The following is a 25,818-nucleotide window of genomic DNA, read 5'->3' as shown; positions in this document are numbered from 1 at the left end:
GGGAAGCCGGCTGCAGAGGCGGAGCCCAGGCGCGGGCTCTCAGCTCAGGGTTGCCATAAACCGTGATCCGCGGCACAGTCGGGCCCCTGCTCCTCCAGCAGGGACCCAACAAGCGGCAGATCCGGGGAGACTCACCTTCCTCCCCCGGGAGGAGAGGCGTGGGAGCACACCGCAGGGATCTGCTGGGTTTGGAGACTCCACATGGGGTCGGGTGCCAGAGATAGAAACGCGCGGTCACAGGCCGGGTGAGCACGGAGTGCTGCTGGAGACCGGGGAGCCGGGAGTGACTGACGGCTTTTCTCTGGGGGCGCACTGAGGAGCGGGGCCCTGAGTTCTCGGCTCCTCCGGGGTGGAGATTGGGAGGCCGCCATTTTCACTCTTGGCCTCCAAAGCTGTATGGAAAGCTTGCAGGGAACAAAAGCCACAGAGAGCAAACCCGAGCAGATTATTTAGCCTGGAAAGGGCAAGGGCGGGGCAATTCCGCCTCCGGCAAAGACATTTGGGAACCACGGCAACAGGCCCCTCCCCCAGAAGATCAGCAAGAACAGTCAGCCAAGACCAAGTTTCCCAGTCAATGAGAACGACAGAACTCCAGCGCTAGGGGAATACTGCACATAGAATCCATGGCTTTTTTACCATGATTCTTTAGTCTTTCAAAGTTAATTTTTTTATTAACTTTCTTTTTTCCAAATTTTTCTTTTTCCCTTTTTCAATCAACATCTTATCAATCCTTTTTTAAAAAAACATTTTTTATTTTTCATTTTTAGAGTCATATAAGTTGTTCTCTCTTTAAAATTTTGAGATACAGTATCTTCTAACAGCAAAATATACCCTCAATCTCTAGTGTATGGTGTTGTTCTAGTCTCCTGCTGGATCACATTCTCTCCCTTTTTTTTTTTTTAATATCCATTTCTTTCTTTTTTCAACGAAATTCTTATCTTATCAATTCCTTTTATGAAAATTTTTATAATTTTCATCTTTACAGTCATATTCCATCCCTTCATCATATTAACCCTTATTTTTGTACATATATGTTTTTCTTTCTTTAAAATTTTGGGAGACACTTTCTTCTAACAGACCAAAATACACCCAAAATCTAGTGTGTGGCACTGATCTATGCACCAACCTGATCATATTTGTTTTTTTTGTTTTGTTTTGTTCTGTTTTTGTTTGTTTTTATCTTTTTCTTCTTCTTTTTCTTTTTTTTTCTTTTTTCTTTCTTTCCCTTTCTTTTTTCCCAGCTTCAGGTCTTTTCTGATTTGTTTAAAGTATATTTTCTGGGGACGTTGTTACCCTGTTAGCATTTTGTTCTCTCATTAATCTATTCTCCTCTGGACAAAATGACAAGACAGAAAAAAATCACCTCAACAAAAAGAACAAGAGGTAGTACCGACTGCCAGGGACCTACTAAATATGGACATTAGTATGATGTCAGAACTAGAGTTCAGAATGATGATTTCAAAGATACTGGCTGGGCTTGAAGAAAGCATGGAAGTTACTAGAGAAACCCTTTCTGGATAAATAAAAGAACTAAAATCTAACCAAGTTGAAATCAAAAGGCTATTAATGAGGTGCAATCAAAAATGGGGGCTCTAACTGCTAGGATAAATGAGGCAGAAGAGAGAATTAGTGATATAGAAGACCAAATGATGGAAAATCAAGAAGCTGAGAAAAAGTGAGATAAACAACTACTGGATCACGAGGGCAGAATTTGAGAGATAAGCAATACCATAAGACGAAACAATGAGAGGGGAAGAAGGTATATTAGAGCAAATTATAGCAGAGAACCTCCCTAATCTGGGGAAGGAAACAGGCATCAAAATCCAGGAGGTATAGAGAACCCCCCTCAAAATCAATAAAAATAGGTAAACACCCCGACATCTGATGGTAAAACTTACGAGTCTCAAAGACAAAGAGAAAATCCTGAAAGCAGCTCGGGAGAAGAGATCTGTAACCTACAATGGTAGAAACATTAGATTGGCAACAGACCTATCCACAGAGACATGGCGGGCCAGAAAGGACTGGCATGATATATTCAGAGCACTAAATGAGAAAAACATGCAGCCAAGAATACTATATCCAGCTAGGCTGTCATTGAAAATAGAAGGAGAGATTAAAAACCTTACAGAACAAACAAAAACTAAAGGAATTTGCAAACACAAAACCAGCCCTACAAGAAATATTGAAAGGGGTCCTCTAAGCAAAGAGAGAGCCTAAAAGCAACATAGACCAGAAAGGAACACAGACAATATACAGTAACAGTCACCTTACAGGCAATACAATGGCACTAAATTCATATCTTTCAATAGTTACCCTGAATGTAAATAGTTACCCTAAATGCTCCAATCAAAAGACACAGGCTATCAGATTGGATTAAAAAACAAGACCCATCAATATGCTGTCTGCAAGAGACTCATTTTTGACCCAAAGACAGCCCCAGATTGAAAGTGAGGGGGTGGAAAACCATTTACCATGCTAATGGACACCAAAAGAAAGCTGGGGTGGCAATCCTTATATCAGACAAATTAGATTTTAAACCAAAGACTGTAATAAGAGATGAGGAAGGACACTATATCCTACTTAAAGGATCTATCCAACAAGAAGATCTAACAATTGTAAATATCTATGCCCCTAACATGGGAGCAGCCAATTATATAAGGCAATTAATAACAAAAGCAAAGAAACACATTGACAACAATACAATAATAGTGGGGGACTTTAACAACCCCTTAATTAAATGGACAGATCATCTGAGCAAAAGATCAACAAGGAAATAAAGACTTTAAATGACACACTGGACCAAAAGGACTTCACAGACATTTCAGAACATTCCATCCCAAAGCAATGGAATCCACATTCTTCTCTAGCGCCCATGGAACATTCTCCAGAATCGATCACATCCTAGGTCATAAATCAGGTCTCAACTGGTACCAAAAGATGGGATAATTCCCTGGCTATTTTCAGGTCACAATGCTGTGAAACTAGAACTCAATCACAAGAGGAAAGTCAGAAAGAACTCACATACATGGAGGCTAAAGAGCATCCTACTAAAGAATGAATGGGTCAACCAGGAAATTAAAGAAGAATTAAAAAAATTCATGGAAACCAATGAAAATGAAAACACAACTGTTCAAAATCTTTGGGATGCAGCAAAGGCAGTCCTAAGGAAAGTATATAGCAATACAAGCCTTTCTCAAGAAACAAGAAAGGTCTCAAGTACACAACCTAATCCTCCACCCAAAGGAGCTGGAGAAAGAACAGCAAATAAAGCCTAAACCCAGCAGGAGAAGAGAAATAATAAAGATCAGAGCAGAAATCGATGAAATAGACACCAAAAGATCCATAGAACAGATCAACAAAAGGAAAAGCTGGTTCTTTGAAAGAATTAACAAGATTGATAAACCCCTTGCCAGACTTATCAAAAAGAGAAGAGAAATGACCCAAATCAACAAAATCATGAATGAAAGAGGAGAGATCACAACCAACACCAAAGACATACGAACAATTATAAGAACATATTATGAGCAACTCTATGCCAGCAAATTCGATAACCTGGAAGAAATGGATGCATTCCTAGAGATGTATCAACTTCAAAACTGAACCAGGAAGAAATAGAAAACCTGAACAGACCTAGAACCACTAAGGAAATTGAAGCAATCATCAAAAATCTCCCAACAAACAAAAGCCCAGGGCCAGATGGCTTCCCAGGGGAATTCTACCAAACATTTCAAGAAGAATGAATACCTATTCTTCTGAAACTGTTCCAAAAAATAGAAATGGAAGGAAAACTTCCAAACTCATTTTATGAGGCCAGCATTACCTTGATCCCCAAACCAGACAAAGACTCCATCAAAAAGGAGAATTACAGACCAATATCCCTGATGAACACGGATGCAAAAATTCTCACCAAAATACTAGCCAAGAGGATCCAACAGTACATTAAAAGGATTATTCACCATGACCAAGTGGGATTTATCCCTGGGCTGCAAGGTTGGTTCAACATCCAGAAATCAATCAATGTGATACAATACATTAATAAAAGAAAGAACAAGAACCATATGATCCTCTCAATAGATGCAGAAAAAAGCATTTGACAAAGTACAGCATCCTTTCTTGATCAAAACTCTTCAGCATATAGGGATAGAGGGTCCATACCTCAATATCATACAAGCCATCTATGAAAAATCTACAGTGAATATCATTCTCAATGGGGAAAAACAGAGCTTTCCCCCTAAGGTCAGGAACGCGGCAGGGATGTCCACTATCACCACTGCTATTCAACATAGTATTGGAAGTCCTAGCCACAGCAATCAGACAACAAAAAGAAATCAAAGGCATCCAAATCGGCAAAGAAGAAGTCAAACTCTCACTCTTTGCAGATTATGATACTTTATGTGGAAAACCCAAAAGACTCCGCCCCAAAACTGCTAGAACTCCTACAGGAATTCAGTCAAGTGACAGGATATAAAATCAATGCACAGAAATCAGTGGCATTCCTATACACCAGCAACAAGACAGAAGAAAGAGAAATTAAGGAGTCGATCCCATTTACAATTGCACCCAAAACCATAAGATACCTAGGAATAAATCTAACCAAAGAGACAAAGGATCTTTACTCAGAAAACTATAAAATACTCATGAAAGAAATTGAGGAAGACACAAAGAAATAGAAAAACGTTCCATGCTCATGGATTAGAAGTACAAACATTGTGAAGATGTCAATGCTACCTAGAGCAATCTACACATTCAATGCAATGCCCATCAAAATACCATCCACTTTTTTCAAAGAAATGGAACAAATAATCCTAAAATTTGTATGGAACCAGAAAAGACCTCAAGTAGCCAGAGGAATGTTGAAAAAGAAAAGCAAAGCTGGTGGCATCACAATTTCAGACTTCAAGCTCTATTACAAAGCTGTCATCATCAAGACAGTATGGTACTGGCACAAAAACAGACACATAGATCAATGGAACAGAATAGAGAGCCCAGAAATGGACCCTCAACTCTATGGTCACCTAATCTTCGACAAAGCAGGGAAGAATATCCAGTGGGAAAAAGGCAGTCTCTTCAACAAATGGTGTTGGGAAAATTGGACAGCCACATGCAGAAGAGTGAAACTGGACCATTTCTTACACCACACACAAAAATAGACTCCAAATGGTTGAAAGACCTCAATGTGAGACAGGAGTCCATCAAAATCCTAAAGGAGAACACAGGCAGCAACCTGTTTGACCTCAGCCGCAGCAACTTCTTCCTAGAAACATCGCCAAAGGCAAGGGAAGCAAGGGCAACAATGAACTATTGGGACTTCATCAAGATAAAAAGCTTTTGCATAGCAAAAGAAACAGTCAACAAAACCAAAAGACAACTGACAGAATGGGAGAAGATATTTGCAAATGACATATCAGATAAAGGGCTAGTATCCAAAATCTATAAAGAACTTCTTCAACTCAACACCCAAAGAACAAATTTTCCAATCAAGAAATGGGCTGAAGACACGGAAAGACATTTTTACAAAGAAGACATCCAAATGGCCAACAGACACATGAAAAAGTGCCCAACATTGCCCGGCATCAGGGAAATCCAATCAAAACCTCAATGAGATATCACCTCACACCAGTCAGAATGACTAAAATTAACAAGTCAGGAAACGACAGATGTTGGCGGGGATGCGGAGAAAGGGGAACCCTCCTACACTGTTGGTGGGATTGCAAGCTGGTGCAGCCACTCTGGAAAACAGTATGGAGGTTCCTCAAAAAGTTGAATTGTATCATATCTACATTATTTTTGTTATATGCCAACTTGGTTAAGATATGAGAACCACTACCAATACAACACGTGTAACAGAAGCATGGAAAATATAAGGACAGCAATGGTGTCCATGATATAGCAAGATTTTAGTTCAGGGTTATTTCTGAGTTCCCAGAATGTTAAGGGAAGGGAAATTTAGAAAAGGGTTTTCAAATTCTTCAGTCTATCTGTGCTTTAGCTTAAAGTCCATCTTGGTGTTTACAAATTTGGGGCATCTCCCCCTCTAAGGATTTCTGATCTAGCAGAGAGGGCAAGAATCAATGGAAACCACATGAAGTTTGATTTCCTTACAAATTGGGATCCTAGCTCTGATATCACTGGCTATCTACATGTTTACACGGTTCCATTGTTTTACTAGAAATAAATAACAATGGAATAAGTTTACGTAAGCATAATTCTAATACTAGAAGGTTTATTAATATTTATTGCTGGTTCTTTATATATGAGGTAATGTGTCAAGCATTTATCACAACTTATCAGTAGAGTATTCCCTCAATTTTTCATTTACCAGCAAAGGCAGTTTTTCTCAGGTAAGAGAATAATTTGAGGACTGTGTGGACTTCAGTTCTGGGCCTGGCAGCACTAAGCACCACACAACAATGACTCCCACAGGACATTTGACACAAGGTTTGAGAAGTGGTACCTTCTTCTCCTTCCTATCCTTCAAGACAATTTAAGATTTATACATCAAGGGGCGCCTGGGTGGCTGAGTTGGTTAAGCGACTGCCTTCAGCTCAGGTCATGATCCTGGAGTCCTGGGATCAAGTCCCACATCGGGCTCCCCGCTCAGCAGGGAGTCTGCTTCTCCCTCTGACCCTCCCCCCTCTCATGCTCTCTCTATCTCAGTCTCTCTCTCAAATAAACAAATAAAAATCTTTAAAAAGAAAAGATTTATGCATCAAATCAGAAGTCACATTATGCTACTTTTTCACAGAATTAACGGAACAGAAAAATGAGATATTATGCCCTGGTTAGTAAAGGTGTCTGAATTTTTTCTTTTAATTTTCTCTTAAGTAAAATCTAATTTTTGTTGTCTAATGGCCATATAGATGGATCCAATAACACTGTTCTTTCAGAGGGTATTCATATCTCTGATAAACTAATATTCTCCCATATGATGAAGATCACGGGATAATACTGTTGATTTCCTCTGATTACCTATTAATCCTAATAAGGTTAATTTATACATTGACAAAAGACATGGACTTCACATCAAACATATCTTGAACAGAGAAATATCTCTGAAAGCATGGTTCTGTGTGTGTGTGTGTGTGTGTGTATGCTTGCATGTGTGTGAATTTATTTATTTTTTATTCTTATGTTAATCCCCATACATTACATCATTAGTTTTAGATGAAGTGTTCCATGATTCATTGTTTGTGCATAACACCCAGTGCTCCATGCAGAATGTGCCCTCCTCAATACCCACCACCAGGCTACATGTGTGTGAATTTAATGAACTGAAAAATGCTCACATCTTAGACATGCTCCACTGACCATGTCCTATGACAGTGTGTTTTATTATTCATCTGAATATGTGTTATCTTCTCTGTGAGCACAGACTTTAAAGCATTGTCACTAAAACTGACATGTTGATTTTGATATATGACTCATGCATCAAAGTGTTTGATAACAGAAATGTGCACAAAAGTCTCCAGGAGGTCACATAAAGAAGATTAAGGGATTTTTAGTTTGCTAATTTTGGAAGAGAGAGATATATAAACATAAATTTTACAAACACTAACAAGTCAAGGAGTTTTTAACACATGGTGATGGAGGAGTTTAACAATTGGACCTGATGCTTTACTTCAGAACATAAAGCCCAGCACCCAGTCAGGCAGGTAGAGGTAGTTGTGATGAGTCATTCCAGATCATTTAGAGGCTGCCCCTGCCCCACCAATGACCAGATTCACTCTCTGACATTCCTGGATCATAGCCATGAGTTCCTAGCACGGCTTGGCAGCTGAGAACAGTACAATGAGGGTTCATTTTCACGTCAACTTCAATTTTTCCGGCGTCAGTGTTTCTTGCAATCGTACTGCTGATTCCTACCACAGTTATGAGACTATCCAGAGTGGATTTCCTCCAAGGGAGGAAGTTACTGAGTAATATGATATACACCTCATATCTCCTTAGTTTCTTATATATATAATATAATATATTGAGTCTTTATAATTGTTAAAATTATGTATTTATATACATACATAATGATAGAAGTTGGAAAGATATTCACCAAAATGTTAAGCTTGGTAATAGAATTATGGGTGGTTTTTAAGAGTCCTTTTTTATACACTTAATGTACTATTAGAATTGTAATGAAAATATATTAGTTTCATGATCAAAAGCATTAGAGCAATTTTCATTCTTCAAAGACAAAAAAAAAGACATTAAGAAAATAGAAGTTACATAACGGAAATAGGTATAAAAAGATAACCATGGAACATATAAAGTATGATCTTTATAGTCTAAGACATCAAATCTCTTCTCAGGTTGAATTAATATCCACAAATATTGATGCCATTTCCATGGTGTTTCTGGTAATATTTAAAGCCCTTGTACAAGGATGAATTGAAATAAACTATAATAGGTTTTGTAATACTAAAAATTAGGAAACACAGAGCATTGTTCTCTTCTTTAGTCACTATGTGCAGATCCTGATCTATGCTTTTAAGCCTGAACGCCTCTAACAGTGGTAAAGACCTGTCCACTCACCTCCTCTCCCAGGTGGAGTATGATTCCAAGTTTCCTGGCCTTTCCTGATTCCCCCATGTCTATTATCTTTGGAGAGAAACTTTTTCCTAAGCAGCCTAAAGAATCCCCACTTGAACCTGGTGTCACGTTGGACCATGATGCCAGATGTATCTAAGAACTTACAGGGTCTTGAGCGCACGCACATAGAACAAGAACCCAGAAGGTTACTAAGAGGACTGGAGGCTTTTTAGAGCAGCAGGAGCATACTTTGGATGTAAGAGTCAAAAGAAAAAGAGGGTAAGTTATACACATATTTAATCATAATTGTGGGCCATTTTCCAGGGGCTGGAGAATACTCTCTTTCAGTGAAATTTGAAGAGGAAGAAAAAAATCTAATGATATTTGAATTCATTGGTTAATGACTAACTAAACATTTTTAAGGTCTTTAACCTTCTAACTCTACACAGATCCCTACCTGCACCTTTCAGGTAGAATCAACTTGTCCTCATCAAGTGATAACTTAAGGTAAGGGAACATGTCACGAGTATACTGATAAGGAAAGGGTGGCATGATGATCTTAATTAGCTGTCTTAATTAACTCCCCCAGATCAGCTCAAAGACCCACGTGAATGTTAAGGCAGAACTGTGGAGTAGGGTAGAAACTTGTAAGTCAAACATTCTGCACTCACCTGAGAGAACCTGGTTCCCTTGGCCATGTGTAAGGGAGTAAAATATGCCTCTTGACTCAAATGGAGGATTGGAAAAAGTGGAAAATCCTCCCAACATTAGATATTTAAAGGAAATTACAGTGTCATGGAGAAGAGTCAAACTTATTCCTTGGTTTTAATTTAACAGAATTATTAAAATCTAGAACTTTGAAAATTCATTTTATATAAAATTTTTAAAAATAAAGAAAATATACAGTATCTAACTCACAAAACGATGCTTTATTTTTAAATCCAATGCTTAATATAAGGATATGTTGGCTTTCCCTAGCATTTTAATATGCTTATCTCAGTAGCCTAATAAAGTGTCTTGGAAACCCCTTACTTGAGGTACATTCATACTTCAATATTATCTTCACATTTCACATGTGCAAATTAGAACAGATGCAAGAATTGTAGATTAGAATGTCAAATGGGCTAGTGATAATATCCTATATGGTGCATTGTCTCTGCTAATATCTTAATTATTTATGCAAAATAAAGCTCTGAAATATGCTCAGTAGCATGTTTCTTCAGCTTTAGTGTGGATGAGAATCAACAAAGGAGCACATTAAAATACTGTTTTCTGGGTTCCACTCTGAGACAGTGAATTAATAAATCGAGAAGAGGACCCTGTAATTGGTAATCGTGGCAGCATCTTCAGGTAATTATAAGGCTGAAATTCAGAAACTAAACTTTTCGAAGTGTTCTATAGATTGATATATGGTTCCTTTCTTGAATGAATCCACAAAGAAATTTTATTTTTAAATCACAGGTAAGGTAACATTTTTTTTCTTCATCAATTGCTTCTTCTTACTGTTTAGGTACATATTATGAGCAAGATATTGTGTAGGACACTGCAAGGAATACAAGAAAAAGATGCTAACTCTCCAAAGGACTAGGAAATTACTCTGTGTAATTTATAGATTAGAACATACTATAAATCTGTATAGGTAAAACAGATTATAAAATCAATGTCATGAAAATTAAGAGATTGGTTAGTCCCATTTGATTAGAAAATAATGACCCCATGGAAGAAGGAACACTTACTGCTATCTCTATTCAGGGAAGTTGGATTAAGTTCTGTTTAAGAGATAAAGAAAGTGAAGAAAATTGTAGAGATTAGAATTTCTGGATGGGTGTGGGAATTGGATGTAGTCTGTTATATCTATATTTGGAGAATGGACTTAACTGTGACTTTTGATGAGAATATAAAGAACTTTGCAATATTCAAGAATGTCAACTTTATAGTTTAGAAAATGTGGACATAGGGGTGCCTGGGCGGCGCAGTTGGTTAAGCGTCTGCCTTTGGCTCAGGTCATGATCCCAGGGTCCTGGGATCAAGCCCCACGTTAGACTCCCTGCTCCACGGGAAGCCTGCTTCTTCCTCTCCCACTCCCCCTGCTTGTGTTCTCTCTCTCACTGTCTCTCTCTCTGTCAAATAAATAAATAAAATCTTAAAAAAAAAAGAAAATGTGGACATAGATATTTCTTAACAGGCGGGTGAAAGATTTAGTGTTATGTTTTAGGAGGAAATTTCCCTTAGCCAAGTGCACGCTGGGCTGGGAAATGGGAAGAGAGGATAGCACAAGTGGAATGGTGGTGGTGAGTTTGGGAACATACAAGGAAAGTAAATACTGGGACTCAGTTCTGAAGTAGAGTTGAGGCATGCTGTGACTGATTAAATGTGAAAAGCATAAAGATTTGGGGATGGAAATATATTCTGAAGTTTCTCTCTTAAGTTTTAGACAAATATGCATATGTCCTTAATGCGGACAAGGGAGCGTTAGGGGGAAGTTGGAGGCATGATGGTAAGAGCACTGGGACATGCCGTGTGGTGACCTTATGCCTTCGTCACCCTACTGCTGCCCTATCGTTTGTAATTGAGCAACATTTCATTATTCAAGACCCAAGCTAAAGGATCCTCCGCTCTCAGAACTGTTATCATTCTTGTGTTCCTCGATTGAGAAGCTGTTTGTTAGTGTAGTCAGCAGAGCAGAAATACACTCTGTAATAAACCCTATTGAAGAAGATACCATGTAGTAGATCCTGAAGAGTTGTATAGCCTCAAAATCACCCTACAAAATATTTGTCTCTTTGCAGAAACTAGAGAAGTGAGAAATAAGAGGCAGGGTTATTTTGTAGTTTCTCTATCCTAAATAGAAAAACACAAATTATATATGTATACAGTTATCAAAGCATACTGCTAAATTCCCATTTTCTGAAAAGCAGAAGATGGCTGTGAAGATTTTTTTTTTCATTTTAACTTTTTTTATATTGCTGTGACTTTAATGTCAATATTCAATAAAGCACCTTCTGGTGCTTTTGATATGAAAATGTGATTGCTATTGAACATTAAACAAGGGATGCTTATAATTTTATGACAATTATGTTTTAGCTTTCCATACCAAAACAATGGTAATCAAATCTCATGCTTGAGAACTTTAGCTGATTGTCATAGGGAGAAGCATCCTACCACCAGTGGCGTAATTACAGAGGAACATTAATGGGATATTTCACCTTCCTTTGAAGGGTAGGGCTAAGTCATCCTAACGGATATAATGCAGCTATGGGCTGATGGGCTGATGTAGCTTATCAAATTGTGTGCTCAGATGTATTTGCATTATATTCCATTTAAATGCCATGTATTATAATTCAGTTACATTTCCATGTTGAAGGAAATGAGCTTAACACTCCCATCTGCTACAGGGTGTATGGGTCTTCTGAGAATAGAAAAGAAAGAACTACTCTTCTATGCCATTTCACATTTCCTTGGAGTGAGACTTGTTCTCATTTGTATAGGATTCTAAGCAAAATTTCTGCTTTTATTACTTTTTTCTCACCTTTCATACCAATAGAATTCTTGAACCTATCCTACTGGAGAGAAGGAACTTTTCTATTGTCCAGAAAAATGGGTCAAATGCTGCAGAGACACTAATTATGTGTGAAGTGTGTAGGAATCAACACCATCCAATTCAGAGGTTACCATGGAATTTATTTTCAAAATGTAACAAAAATAAAACATGCAAGAAAAAGTTTGCCAATGTTTGGTCTGCATTTTAAATGTTCCTGTGAGTTTTGTGTGTGTACTTATGATGGTAAGAGGTCACGAAAACTGGCGCCATACCCAAACAAAACAACAGGGATTTTTACAGTACATTTTAGAGGTAATTTTGCCAGGGAAGATTTCAATTTGTGAGTAAAAGAATGATTGCATAATGCACATAAGCTTCAGCCCTAAAAAATATAAAAAATAAAAATATATCTGTGTAGGTACAAAAGCATACCTCTGTAAATTAGGTTTTTTTATGAACCCAGGTGATTCCAAGGTTAAGCAGACGAGAGGTGACCAGTACATTGGTATTAGCAGTCATTATAAATGGCAGCTCTCAAAGACTATACTCAGGATACATCTGATAATTTTAGCGAAGGAATTTAGAATTCCTTTCTAAAGGAGTTTTAGCAAAGGAATTTAGAAACTTTAATATGAATAATGATGATTATAGCTAACATTTAAGAATTTGCAATGCATCACATGCTTTATATACCTTATCTCACTTAATAAAATCATCCTAGGGGTTAACTCTTATTTTTACCAATTCTACAGATGTGGAAACTGAGACTCACAGAGGAATAAGCAATTTGATGAAGTTCATTGAGTTTGTATGTGGCCAGGACTCAACTACAAGTTTGTGTAACCCACTGGTGCGATGCAAAATGACTAAAAAGTAGCTCTCAAAAAAAAAAAAAAGGTCATTTTTTTTTAGGCCTTTGCCAATGTTCATATTGTAAATACCCTTACCATGACCAATGCAGAATAAAGAACTAAGTAAAATCTGCTGTCATAAATTTGAGTGTGTCCTTAAACACCATTGAACTCTGACTCCAAAACTCATTATTTTTACTCTTAAGTTATACTGTAAGTCATAAATAAAATGAAAGAAAAGACAGAAACAGCAAAAGAAACAAAAAAGTAAACTTTTCAGTGGGATTCTGACAAAGTTTCTCTTCTTACTAATTGTGTAGAGGAGTTCTTGCTCAGATCTTACATCCAACCGAAGGTTCATCATCCTAGAGGAACTTCCTAATAAAATTGACTATGTCCAATTTAGTATGAGCCTCAATGCTTAGGAATTAATATATAGGATAAGCATCCCCATTTAGTAGAGATCAACACAATATGGGAAATAGAAGAGTAGGTGAGTCAAAAAGAAAGGTATTAAAGCTTGAGAAACTCTTCCTAGAAAACCTACCAATGATTGCGTTGGAAATGTCTAAGAGGGATGAAAAGGTGATATTAACTGATGTCTCCCACGTCTTGGTGACCCTTTATATTGGTTAGACCATTAAATTATCAAAATAGTATTTAAGGTACATATTATTATGGTGCTGATTTATAGATGAGCAAAATGAGGATTATGGTTTATGCTAGAAAAGGAGCAGAGGACAACTCCACCTCAGATTTGCTTTAATCTTCTGTATTTTGCACTGTTCCCCCTCGGTCCAAAAACAAACAAAATCTCTCCAGTTTGTATCCACACTCTACATACTCCCACATCTACTTCTTTATGGATGCTGTTTATGTTTTTCACATCTTGATGCAATTTGGTCTAAGGTTTATTTAAGGTAATTTCCATTGTTTTTCAAAGGAAACCTATGTTATAGGATTCTCCTATTTTCCAATTAATTAGATGAGTAAAAAGTATGTGGAGAATATGCAATTATATTTATTAAATGACTGGTTTTTCTCCACTCTGGTCTTCATTCCCTCATAGTCTTAAAAGAAATTAACCTTTTCAATTACAAATTTCTGTTTTCACAAAAATATACTCCTACTGTAACATCTGTAACAACATGCCCTCATTTGTCAAGTGAAATCTCGATCTCCTATGCTGAGTGCTAGCACATAAATGCAGCCTGACTTCATTACTTTTTTTTTTTTTTAAGATTTATTTATTTGAGAGAGAGACAGAGAGTGCAGAGGAGGAGCAGAAGGAGAGGGAGAGAATCTCAAGCAGAGTGCAGAGCCTGAAGAGGGGCTCGATCCTAGGACCCCGAGATCATGACCTGAGCTGAAATCAAGAGTTGGATGCTTAACTAACTGAGCTACCCAGCTGCCCTGCTGGTTTCACCACTTTTAATTTTCTTTTTCTTTCTCTCCATCCCCACCCCCAACTTTAGAGCCTATAAACATGTAAAGAACACATGCTACATAAATGGTTGTCACCTGGTTGATATGAGATTTTGGTGATTAAATATTGAAGAGAGGGACGGAAAAACTATTAAAAATGCAGTGTATTTTAATGGAATCATAGAATATGCTTTGTCAGAAAAGTGGAGAATGTCTATTTTAAACTTTTCATTGAATATTGAGGAATTGAGAACAGAGAACGTTTATTCTTTTTTTTTTTTAAGATTTTATTTATTTATTAGAGAGAGGGACAGCGAGAGAGGGAACACAAGCAGGGGGAGTAGGAGAGGGAGAAACAGGCCTCCCGTGGAGCAGGGAGCCTGATGTGGGGCTCAATCGCAGGCCCCTGGGATCATGACCTGAGCCAAAGGCAGACGCTTAATGACTGAGCCACCCAGGCGCCCCGAGAATGTTTATTCTTGCTGGAAATTAATTTTAGGAATATATTGCAAAGAATTAAAAACATTAAGCAGTGATTTTTAAAAGCAATCACAAATACACATAATTATGAAAAATACATTTTTCTGAGGTTACATAAATTTTGGGACAAAATGAGATCACAATCTACTATCTGAAATGTATTAAGACTTTATTATATGCCAGACAAAGGGCGAGTACTTTCCATGAAGTGTTATTTTAGAGTAAGTTGGTTGGCAATAAATTCTCTTAGTTTTCCTTTCTCTGAGAATGTCTTGATTTCCTTTTCACTCCTGTAACACATGAAGTATCATTTTAATCTTACAACAGCCCAGCCTAGTGGATACTGTTATCCCTTCCTTTAAAATGCAGAAACTGAAGCTTAGAGAGATCTGCTAAGTCCTCAGCGTTCCCAGATCATAACTCACAGAGCGGGTGTATAAATCCTCCTCTGACCCACAATTCCAGGACTGTGAGCACTATATTAAGTATATTAATTTTATTTGTTTTAACCATAGTTGTCTCAATTCCGGCCTCAGTTAAATTCATTCTTTTTTTTTTTTTTTTAAAGATTTTATTTATTTATTTATTTGACAGAGAGAGACACAGTGAGAGAGGGAACACAAGCAGGGGGAGTGGGAGAGGGAGAAGCAGGCTCCCCGCAGAGCAGGGAGCCCGATGCGGGGCTCGATCCCAGGACCCCGGGATCATGACCCGAGCCGAAGGCAGACGCTTAACGACTGAGCCACCCAGGTGCCCCAGTTAAATTCATTCTTGATAATTCTCAATGGGCCCAGGAAAGTCTGTATATGCCTATTGGAAGTATTGATCTTGATCCTGTGGCCTAACTCCAGATCTCTCAGATAATATTTCTTACTCAAACAGGTGCTACTGTCAGAAGTTTTAAGCACATCATCGGCGCCCACCGTGGTCTACTCACCAGCGCAGACACATCAGTGCCCACTGATGGGGTATTCCCCATACAGATGCATCAGTGTTCACCATGGTGTATTCACTAACACAGAAGTACCGGGGACTACTGGCGGGTATTCAACAACACAGATACATTAGTGCCCACCACGAGGTATTCACCAACACAGACATCTGCCAACACCCATCGTCCAAAGGCCATATCTTTCCTGAGGGGGCTGATGCCCAGGGCCTCTTCACGTCAAATTAGTGAGAAGGTTGCCTCCAGGCTTTGCCAGGCAGGCTTCATGGAAAGAGGGTAATGTCCTCACTGCAGCCTCAATGTAAAAACTTGGTATATCACAGTTGTCTGAGGGACTTGCCTTTAAGGACTCAGGCCTCCCTGGACCTGCTCCAGGGATGCATATCTGCATTCCAAGTCCAGGCACCCCCTTATCAGGAGGCCTCCTTATTTGAGGGGATAATCTTACCTTTTAATAGATTTGATTTGATTTGATTTGATTGATTGATTGATTGATTTATAGAGCATGGATGGGGGAGGGGCAAGAGGAGAAAGGGAGAGAGAGAGAATCTCCAGCAGACTGCACTGAGTGTGGAGCCAATGTGGGGCCCAATCCCACGACCCTGAGATCATGATCTGAGCCAAAATCAGCAGCTGGATGCCTAACCAACTGAGCCACCCAGCTGTCCCTGGGGGGGGGTCATCTTATTGGGGATCTTTACTGGGGACCTCCTTACTGGGAGACTTGGCTGAGGCCCCACTGATGGAGTCCTTTTCTACCCGCAGTTCTTCCTCTCTTCTTCCTCCTGGGTCCCCCCACCCAAAAACAGCAGGGAGTTGGGGGACTCCCTGACAGTGAGATGATCCTCGCCTACGCTACCTGCAAGCTGCTCCCACCAGGTGCTGTTCCACAGAGAGCAATGGAACACTGAGGATCAGCACTCTTCTCTGGGCCTCTTGCCTGCATTCTCTGCAGTAAGTGAACAGGGCTTGACTGTTGCTTTCTGTGTAACGTGTGCTCATCGACACTTGATTGCTCTTGAAGGTCCTCCACCGATGCCCACTGCTGTTGTCCCTTGCCTTAGGATTTACCACCTATTGTCCTCGAAGCTTTTGATGTGAAGGTTATGAGAGCTTTTTCTTCTTAATATCTTACGATAGTTCAGGAAAAAGCATCTTCTGTTTACTGACTGTTTTATTGGTCACCTTTCTACCCGTAGGATTCAAAGTTGCAGCAGAGGTCAATCTATTTGGCAGGTGAAGTTGTGTGTTTTGAACCACTGCTTTGCCCCTGGCCTTTTTTTGTTTTTTTTTTTTCCTTGAATTTATATATGCTTTACTATTTTCTTCCATTTGGAAAAGTTTTGGCCAAGAGTTTTCATGGGAAAGGTATACCCAGGATCCTCTGCTTCATCTGGATTCACCAGTGTTCCTGTTAGGTTCAGACATGTTTAAATCCAACTGGTGAAATCCTGGATCCCTCCTACATTAATTAATCAAAAATACTGTGTTCTTATGTAACATTGCCATAAAGCTCTTTCATATCATTTTCTCATTTCAGCTTTAAAAGAACTCTGAAAGGAGAGTAGGAAAATATTATTTCCTATGTTGTAGGTAACAGGATCAAGCTCATTGCAGTTCGGCCCTTGCTTATGTGCCATGGATTTGAATTCAGTGCTGTCAAATAAAATTCATTTTTATTTCAACTAAACCGTTACCATACTCTCTTCAAAATACATAGTTCCCAAAACTTAAATGAGCAGCAGCGTTGATTTTTTTTTTTAAATAATAGGTTTGAAAAGTGTGAGTTAGCAGGGAAAATAGTGTAAAGTAGCAGATCTGGTTTATTGGTCGAGACCTTGTGCAGAACACTAGGGAGAGTTACACAGCAAGTACTAGAGATGATTTCATTTTCAACTGGAAAAATAAATCCCAAAAGAAAAGATTAAGTGAATGCAAACTATAGGAACATACCAACTGCACCCATGTTAACAATCACTGACGGACCGGCAACTTGAGGCACTGGGTGATATGTGACAAGGGCAGCTAATCAAGCATTAGGATCAAAAGGAGTAATTTTCATTTTTGTGTCTTTTTCAAGTCATGTGGCATGAAGAAGTGTAAATTATTAGATATTATGGGCATCCTAGGACCTCTCTTCCAAGCTAAATTTTAGCAACTCTCTCTGATATTTCTGGATTAACCTAGAATCCCAAAATATTATTCTCAGGAAAACACATCAAATTAAGTCAGTAGTTCATTACTTATGAATATAGTAAAAATACAAAGGGGATATTGTGAAATGAAATCACACAAAATTAGCCTTAACATTAAAATCTTTGCATTTTACCTTGCAAACATCTTTTAAAAATGCATCCAGTGAAACATACTATCAAAAATGGTGAACTATTTGGGGGTCCTAATTTTATACCTTTAAGGGTGGATGTTTTATAATGTTCCCTTAATAAAGCATATATTTTAAACGTTAATTATTCTTCCTTAAATGATATTTTAGACCACTGAAGGCTATAAAAAATTGCTAGCAATATCAAATCATAAAATAGAAAAGATATTTTTTGCATCTGCTTGTTTCTTTCCCCTTATTCCTCTTACACAAAGCTACACATATATGATCCATCTAAACTCAATTACATAACAAAAAACACACGTTTGAAGAGGAAGAAACATCTGTTGTTCTGCTATTCTGGTGACTGCGTTAAATAGATTTAATTAAGTAAACTATCTCTAGTCTTTAGACAGTCAATTTATTAAGTAATTCTAAGTAACAACAAGTTGAATAATATAGACTTTATATACACCACCATCCCCATCATGACATCCTTCATATAGTTTTTCCAGCTTTGGTATACTGCAGACCTGAGAAATAAAATGTTGGTCTCTAACTTTTTTATGTCCAACTTAATAGAGATTTTTATTAGAGTCATTAATTTATTCTTTTATTTATTAGTTCAGATTTTAATATCTTTTTTTGTGGGGGGGGATTGGCAGAGCCAGCTGAAGCTTTATTTGGGAAAAGACACTTGAATTGGATTTTAGTTGGGGGCATGGACAAGAGGGGGTACCCAGGGCAGTAGACTCCCCCCAAGGGTAGGCTGAGGACTAGGGCTGAGTCTTAGGTGGCTCTCCTGTTCTTGATGCTCCCGGCACATCTCCTTTCCCTTCAAAGGCTCTATGGCAGCCACAAGAGTGGGGAAGCTAGGAGGGACCACCGTGGTTGTTGACTTGGACAGGACATCAGAAGATTCGGACACCAGCTTCCCATCACGGGTCTCGATCTTCTTCAGGACCACAGACTTGGAGGAACCACCACCTCTGAAGGAACCAGCAGGGCCGAAACTGGACTGGAAGGAGCTCAGGCCATAGTTGAGGCCAGGGCCTGTGAGGCCCCCATAGGCCGAGCTCAGGCCACCTGAGTAGCCACTGGTGGTCTTAGTATGGATACTCATGTTCTGCATCCCAGGCCCCATCTGGCTCTCCTCGCCCTCCAGCAACTTGTGGTAGGTGGCGATCTCGATGTCCAGGGCTAGCTTGACATTCATGAGCTCCTGGTACTCGCACAGCTGTCAGGCTATGTCCTGCTTGGCTTGCTGCAGGGCAGCCTCCAGCTCGGACACCTTGGCATTGGCATACTTAATGGCCAGCTCCCCACTCTGCTCAGCATCAGCAATCGCTGCTTCCAGGGCAGCCCTCTGGTTTTTGAGGGCCTCGATCTCAGCCTGGAGTCAGCTGATGCTCCGGTTCATCTCAGAAATCTCTGTCTTCCTGCGACGGAGGTCATCCCCGTGCTTCCCAGCCAGTGTCTGTAGCTCCTCATACTTGATTTGGTACATGGTCTTTGCCTCAGCCCGGTTGCGGTTGGCGATGTCCAGGTACTGGGCCTTGACCTCAGCTATGATACTGTCCAGGTCCAGGGAGCGGCTGTTGTCCATGGATGGCGCCACGGATGTGTCCGAGATCTGGGACTGCAGCTCATAGATTTCATCTTCATACAGCTGCCTTAAGAAGCTGATCTCGTTGGTCACCCCTTCCAGGCGGGACTCCAGCTCTACCTTGTTCATGTAAGCTTTCTCCGCATCCTTCTTGATGAGGACAAATTCATTCTCCATGTCTGCACGCTCTTTGATCTCCTCATATTTATTCTTGAAGTCCTCCACCAGCCCCTGCATGTTGCCAAGCTCCACCTCCAGCTTCAGCTTCTCCTGGCCCAGGGTGTCCAGCTGCCACCAGAGGTTGCTGATGTAGCTCTCGAACATGTTGTCTATGTTGCTCTGAGTGGTTTTTTGCCACTGTAGGAGGCTCCACTTGGTCTCCAGAATTTTGTTCTGCTGCTCCAGGTGCCTCACCTTGTCGATGAAGGAGGCAAATTTGTTGTTGAGGGTCTTGACCTGCTCCTTCTCTTGGATACACACAGCTTGGATGTTGGGGTCCCCCTCTAGCTTAAGGGGGCTCAGCAGGCTCTGGTTCACTGAGACAGCCATGATGCCCCCCACGCCCCTGGCCCCACCGCCATAGCCCCCGACCACACTCATGCTGCTGCTCAGGCCACCCCAGAAGCTGTTGCTCCTGCTGCACACTTGGGAGAAGGCGGAGGAGCTGATGCGGGAGCCAGGCCCGCTTGTGTAGGAGCGGCTGCTGAAGGCCCAGGCACCGGAGGTGGACATCTTGTAGGACTTCTGGGTCACCCTGATGGACATGGTGGAGGCCGGAGTGGAGGCTGGAGTGGAGGCGAGTAGGCTGAACCTGACAGAGGTTCCAGAAGGAGCCGAGAAGCTGCTTCTAGGTGGGAACCAGATTTTAATATCTTCTACAGTTAAAACTGAGTTCTAGGTGCTGACAATTGAATGATAAGTAAGAAGTTTGGCCTTGTCCTCACCATGCTCAAAACCAGAAGGAGAAGAAAGAGGAGGAAATCTGATTTTTCTTGTGTGCTAGCAGTTGAGATAAATGTGCTCAAAGTGTTCTTTGGCTTCTAATGTAGTCTGGCTAATGGGTCAGAAAAGATTTACAAAGGTAGTGACACTTAAGACACATCTTTTTATTTTGTTTTGTTTTTTGCAGATGTTACTTTAGTCTCAGGTATATAACTTAGTGATTTAACAAGTTTGTACATTATGCTGTGTTTACAAGTATAATTAGCATTTGTCCCATTACATCGCTATTACAATATCATTGACTGTATTCCTTATGCTCTGTTCTTTATTCTTGTGACTTACTCATTCCACAACTGGGGGCCTGTAGCGCCCTCTCCCTGTCACCCATTTTCCCCAAAATCCCCACCTCTCTCCTCTGGCAACCATCAATTTGATCTCTGTATTTATAGTTCTGATTCTGCCTTTTTTTTTTTTTTTTTGATTTCATTTTATGAGTGGAATCATATGGTATTTGTCTTTCTCAGTCTGACTTATTTCGCTTAACATAATACCCTCTAGGTCCATCCATGTTGTCTCAAATGTCATGATCTCATCCTTTTTATGGTTCCGTTGTATATATATACCACATTTTCCTTCTGAATTCATGTATTAATGGCCACTAGGTTACTTCATGTCTTGGCTCTTGCAAATAATGCTGCAATAAACATAGGAATGGATTTATCTTTTCCAGTTACTGTTTTCATTTTCCCTTGGTAAATGCCCAATGGTGGAATTATTGGATTATATCATATTTCCATTTTTAATTTTTTTAGGAAATTACCTACTGTTTTCCAAATGGCTGCATCAGTTTGCATTCCCACCAACAGTGCACAAGGCTTCCCCTTTCTCCACATTCTCACCAACACTTGCTCTTTCTTGTGTTTTTGATTTTAGTCTTCTCTTGCCTGTGAGGTGATATCTCATTGTGGTTTTGATTTGCATTTTCCTAATGATGAGTGATGTTGAACATCTTTTCATGTGTCTGTTGGCCTTCTGTATGTATTCTTTGGAAAAATGTCTATTAGGTCCTCAGCTCATTTTTTATTCAGATTTTTTTGCGGGTATTGAGTTTTATGAGTTCTTTATATATTTTGGATATTAACCCTTTATCTGATATATCATTTGCAAGTATCTTCTTCCATTCAGTAGGTTGTCTTTTTGTTTGTTTGGGGTTTTTTAATGGTTTTCTTTGCTTTGCAAACACTTCTCATTTTGATGTAGTCCCAATAGTTTATTTTCACTTTTGTTTCCCTTGCCTTAGGAGAGGTATTTAGAGGGCTGACATCAGAGAAATTACTGCTTGACTTCTCTTTTAGGATTTTTATACTTTCAAGTTTCACATTTAGGTCTTTAACCAATTTTGAGTTTATTTTTGTGTATGATGTTAGAAAGTAGTCTGGTTTCATTCTTTTACATGTTTTTGTCCAGTTTTCCCAGCACCATTTATTGAAAAGACCATCTTTTTCCCATTGTATATTCTTGCCTCCTTTGTCATAGATTAACTGATCATATAAATGTCATAGATTAACTGACCATATTTCTGGGATCTCTATCCTGTTCCATTGATCTAGGCATCTATTTTTGTGCCACTACCATATTGTTTTGATTACCATAGCATTGTAGTATATCTTGAAATCTGGAATTGTGCGACCTCCAGCCTTGTTCTTCTTTCTCAGGATTGTTTTGGCTATTCAGGGTCTTCTGTGGTTCCATACAAATTTTAATATTGTTTGTCCTAGTTTTGCAAAAAATGCTGTTGGTGTTTTGATAAGGATTACATTGAATCTGTAGATTGTTTTGGGTAATGTGGACATTTTGACAATATTAATTCTTCCAATTCATGAGCATGGGATATCTTTCCATTTGTTTGTGCCATCTTCAATTTCTTTTATCAGTGTTTTACAGATTTCAGAGTTCAAATCTTTCACCTCCATGCTTAAATTTATTCCTAGGTATCACATTCCTTTTGGTGCAATTGTAAATGATATCGCTTTTTAAAAATTTATTTTTCTGTAAATTTGTTGTTAGTGTATAGAAACACTACCGATGTCTGGGTATTAATTTTGTATCCTGGCCCTTTACTAAAACTATTACTTCTATTTATTAATTCCGGTAGTGTTTTGGTGGAATCCTTACGATATGCTATGTACAGTATCATGTCACCTATGAAGAGTGATAGTTTAAATTCTTTATGAATATGGATATCTCATTTCTTTTTTTGTCTGATTGCTGTGGCTAGGACTTCTAGTACTAAAAGTGGTAAGAATGGACATCCTTGTCTTGTTCCTGACCTTAGAGGAAAAACTGTTTTTCACTATTGAGGATGACGTTAGCTGTGATTTTTTTCATATATGGTGTTTATTATGTTGAGGTATTTTCCCTCGATCCCCATTTTGTTGAGTTTTTATCATGAATATATGTTGAATCTTGTCAAATTCTTTTTCTGCATCTATTGAGATGATCATATGATTTTTGTCCTTCATTTTGTTTATGTGCTGTATGATGTTGATTGATTTACAAGTATTGAACCATCTTTGCATCCCATGAGTAAATTTTACCTGATCATGTGAATTATCATTTTAATGTACTCTTGTATGTGGTTTGCTAATATTTTGTTGAAGATTTTTGCATCTGTGTTCATCAGCAATATTGGCATGTTGTTTTCTTTGTGCCATCTTTGTCTGGTTTTGGTGTCACAGTAATGCTGGCTTCATAGAATGTACTTGGAAGCTTTATTTCTTCTTCTATTTTTTTGGAATAGTTTGAGGATAATAAGTATTAACTATTCTTTAAATGTCTGGTAGAATTCACTTGAGACCATCTGGTCCTGGACTTTTAGTTTTTGGTAGTTTATTTGATTACTGATTCAATTTCATTATTTGTTATCAGCTTATTCAGATTTTTATTTCTTCCTGGCTCGTTTTTGGAAGATTGTATGTTTCTTGGAATTTATTCATTTCTTCTAGGTTGTCCGGTTGGTTGGCATATAATTTTTCATGGTATTTTCTTATAATCCTTTCCATTTCTGTGGTATCAATTGTTACTTCTCCTCTCTCATTTCTGATTTTATTTATTTGTGTCTTTTTTTCTTGATGAATCTAAGGATTTGTCAATTTTTTTTAAAGATTTTATTTATTTGAGAAAGAGAGACACATCAAGAGAGGGAACACAAGCAGGGGGAGTGGGAGAGGGAAAAGCAGGCTTCCCGCGGAGCGGGGAGCCCAATGCAGGGCTCGATCCCAGGACCCTGGGACCATGAACTGAGCCGAAGGAGGACACTTAACAACTGAGCCACACAGGCGCCCCTAAGGATTTGTCAATTTTTTTTATCTTTTCAAAGAACCAGCTTTTAGTTTCCTTAATTCCTTCCTTCCTCCCTCCCTTCCTTCCTTCCTCTCTTTTTTTAATTTTCTTTTTTGGCTGTATGTTATTTGTTTCTGCTGTGATCTTTATTATTTCCTTTCTTCTACTCATCTTGGGCTTTGTTCTTTTTTTTTTCTAGTTCCTTTAAGTGTAAAGTTGGATTGTTTATTTGAGGTTTTTCTTCTTTCTTGAGGGAGGTCTGTTTTGCTATATACTTCCCTCTTGGAACTGCTTTTGTGTGTCTCAGAGATTTTAGACCATTATGTTTTCATTTTTGTCTCCATGTATTTTTTGATTTCTTCTTTGATTGTTTCTTTTTTGATTGCCCATTGGTTGGTTTGTATCATGTTGTTTAGCCTCCACATTTTTTTTCCAGTTGTTTTCTTTCTTTCTTTTTTCTTTCTTTCTTTCTTTCTTTCTTTCTTTCTCTTTCTTTCTTTCTTTTTTCTTGTGATTTATTTCTAGTTTCATCCTTTGTGGTTGGAAAGAATGCATGGTGTGATTTCTATTTTCTTAAATTTATTGAAGCTTGTTTTATGGCCTAATATGTGATCTGTTCTGGAGAATGTTCCATGTACACTCAAAAAGAATGTGTATTCTGTTGTTTTTGGATGAAATGTACTGTACATATCTGTTATGTCCATCTGGTCCAATGTGTCATTCAAAGACATTATTTCCCTATTGATTTTCTGTCTGGATGATCTACCCACTGATACAAGTGGAGTGTTAAAATCCCTAAGTATTATTGTATTACTATCAATTTCTCTCTTTATGTCCATTAATATTTGTTTTATGTATTTAGGTACTACACATTGGGTGTGAAGATACTGACAATTATTATATCCTCTTGTTGGATTGATACCTTTATTATTATGTAATGCCTTTCATTGTCTCTTGTTGCAATTTGTTTTAATGTCTATTTTGTCTGGTATAAGTACTGCTATATCTTGAAACTATAATTCGGTGCACCTGGGTGGCTCAGATGGTTAAACGTCTGCCTTCGGCTCAGGTCATGATCCCAGGGTCCTGGGATCGAGCCCCCCATTGGGCTCCCTGCTTGGTGGGGAGCTTGCTTCTCCCTCTCCCTCTACTGTTCTCCCTGCTTGTGCTCTCTTGCTCTCTCTGTCAAATAAATAAATAAAATCTTTAAAAACAAAAAAGAAACTACAATTCATGAGCTGGCTGTACCCATTTGTTTTTTTTTTTTCAGTCTATGGCTACAATAGCAGATTTGAGTAGTCATAAAAGTGACCATATGGCCCACAATGTGAAAAATATTTACTAAGTGTTCCTTTAAACACAGAGTATAATAAATATTTTAGACTTTGCAGACCAAGTGGTTGCTTATTACTTGCCATTGTAGTGAGAAAGAAACTATAGGCCATACCTAAAATAAAGGATGTGGCTGTGTTCTAATAACACTTTTCATGCAAATGCAGGCAGCAAATAGTCTATGAAATAGTAGTTTGTCAAATTTTTTCTGGAGAAAGTGACTGTGGCTATATTTATGAAAAACTCTTTTACCTATGTTATTTTTTTTTTAAGATTTTATTTATTTATTTGACAGAGAAAGACACAGCAAAAGAGGGAACACAAACGGGGAGTGGGAGAGGGAGAAGCAGACTCCCTGCCGAGCAGGGAGCCGGATGCGGGACTCGATCCCGGGACTCCAGGATCATGACCTGAGCTGAAGGCAGTCGCTTAACCAACTGAGCCACCCAGGCGCCTGTTATTTATTTATTTATTTATTTATTTATTTATTTATTTATTTATTTATTT

At 38.7% G+C, this 25,818-nt stretch overlaps 1 protein-coding gene across 1 annotated transcript; it reads right to left on the bottom strand.

The window, feature by feature from the left end:
- Nucleotides 1–18,798: 18,798 nt before the first annotated feature.
- On the bottom strand, nucleotides 18,799–20,507 carry LOC110592651 (keratin, type II cytoskeletal 8-like). Its single transcript, XM_044920210.1, is given in 1 exon segment — nucleotides 18,799–20,507. A coding segment is annotated over 1 exon segment (1,662 nt). The 5' UTR covers nucleotides 20,461–20,507.
- Between the last annotated feature and the right edge of the window lie 5,311 nt (nucleotides 20,508–25,818).

This window comes from Neomonachus schauinslandi, chromosome 12, assembly GCF_002201575.2.
Source record: "Neomonachus schauinslandi chromosome 12, ASM220157v2, whole genome shotgun sequence".
Classification (NCBI taxonomy): domain Eukaryota; kingdom Metazoa; phylum Chordata; class Mammalia; order Carnivora; family Phocidae; genus Neomonachus; species Neomonachus schauinslandi.
This window is presented reverse-complemented; position numbering and strand designations above follow the sequence as displayed.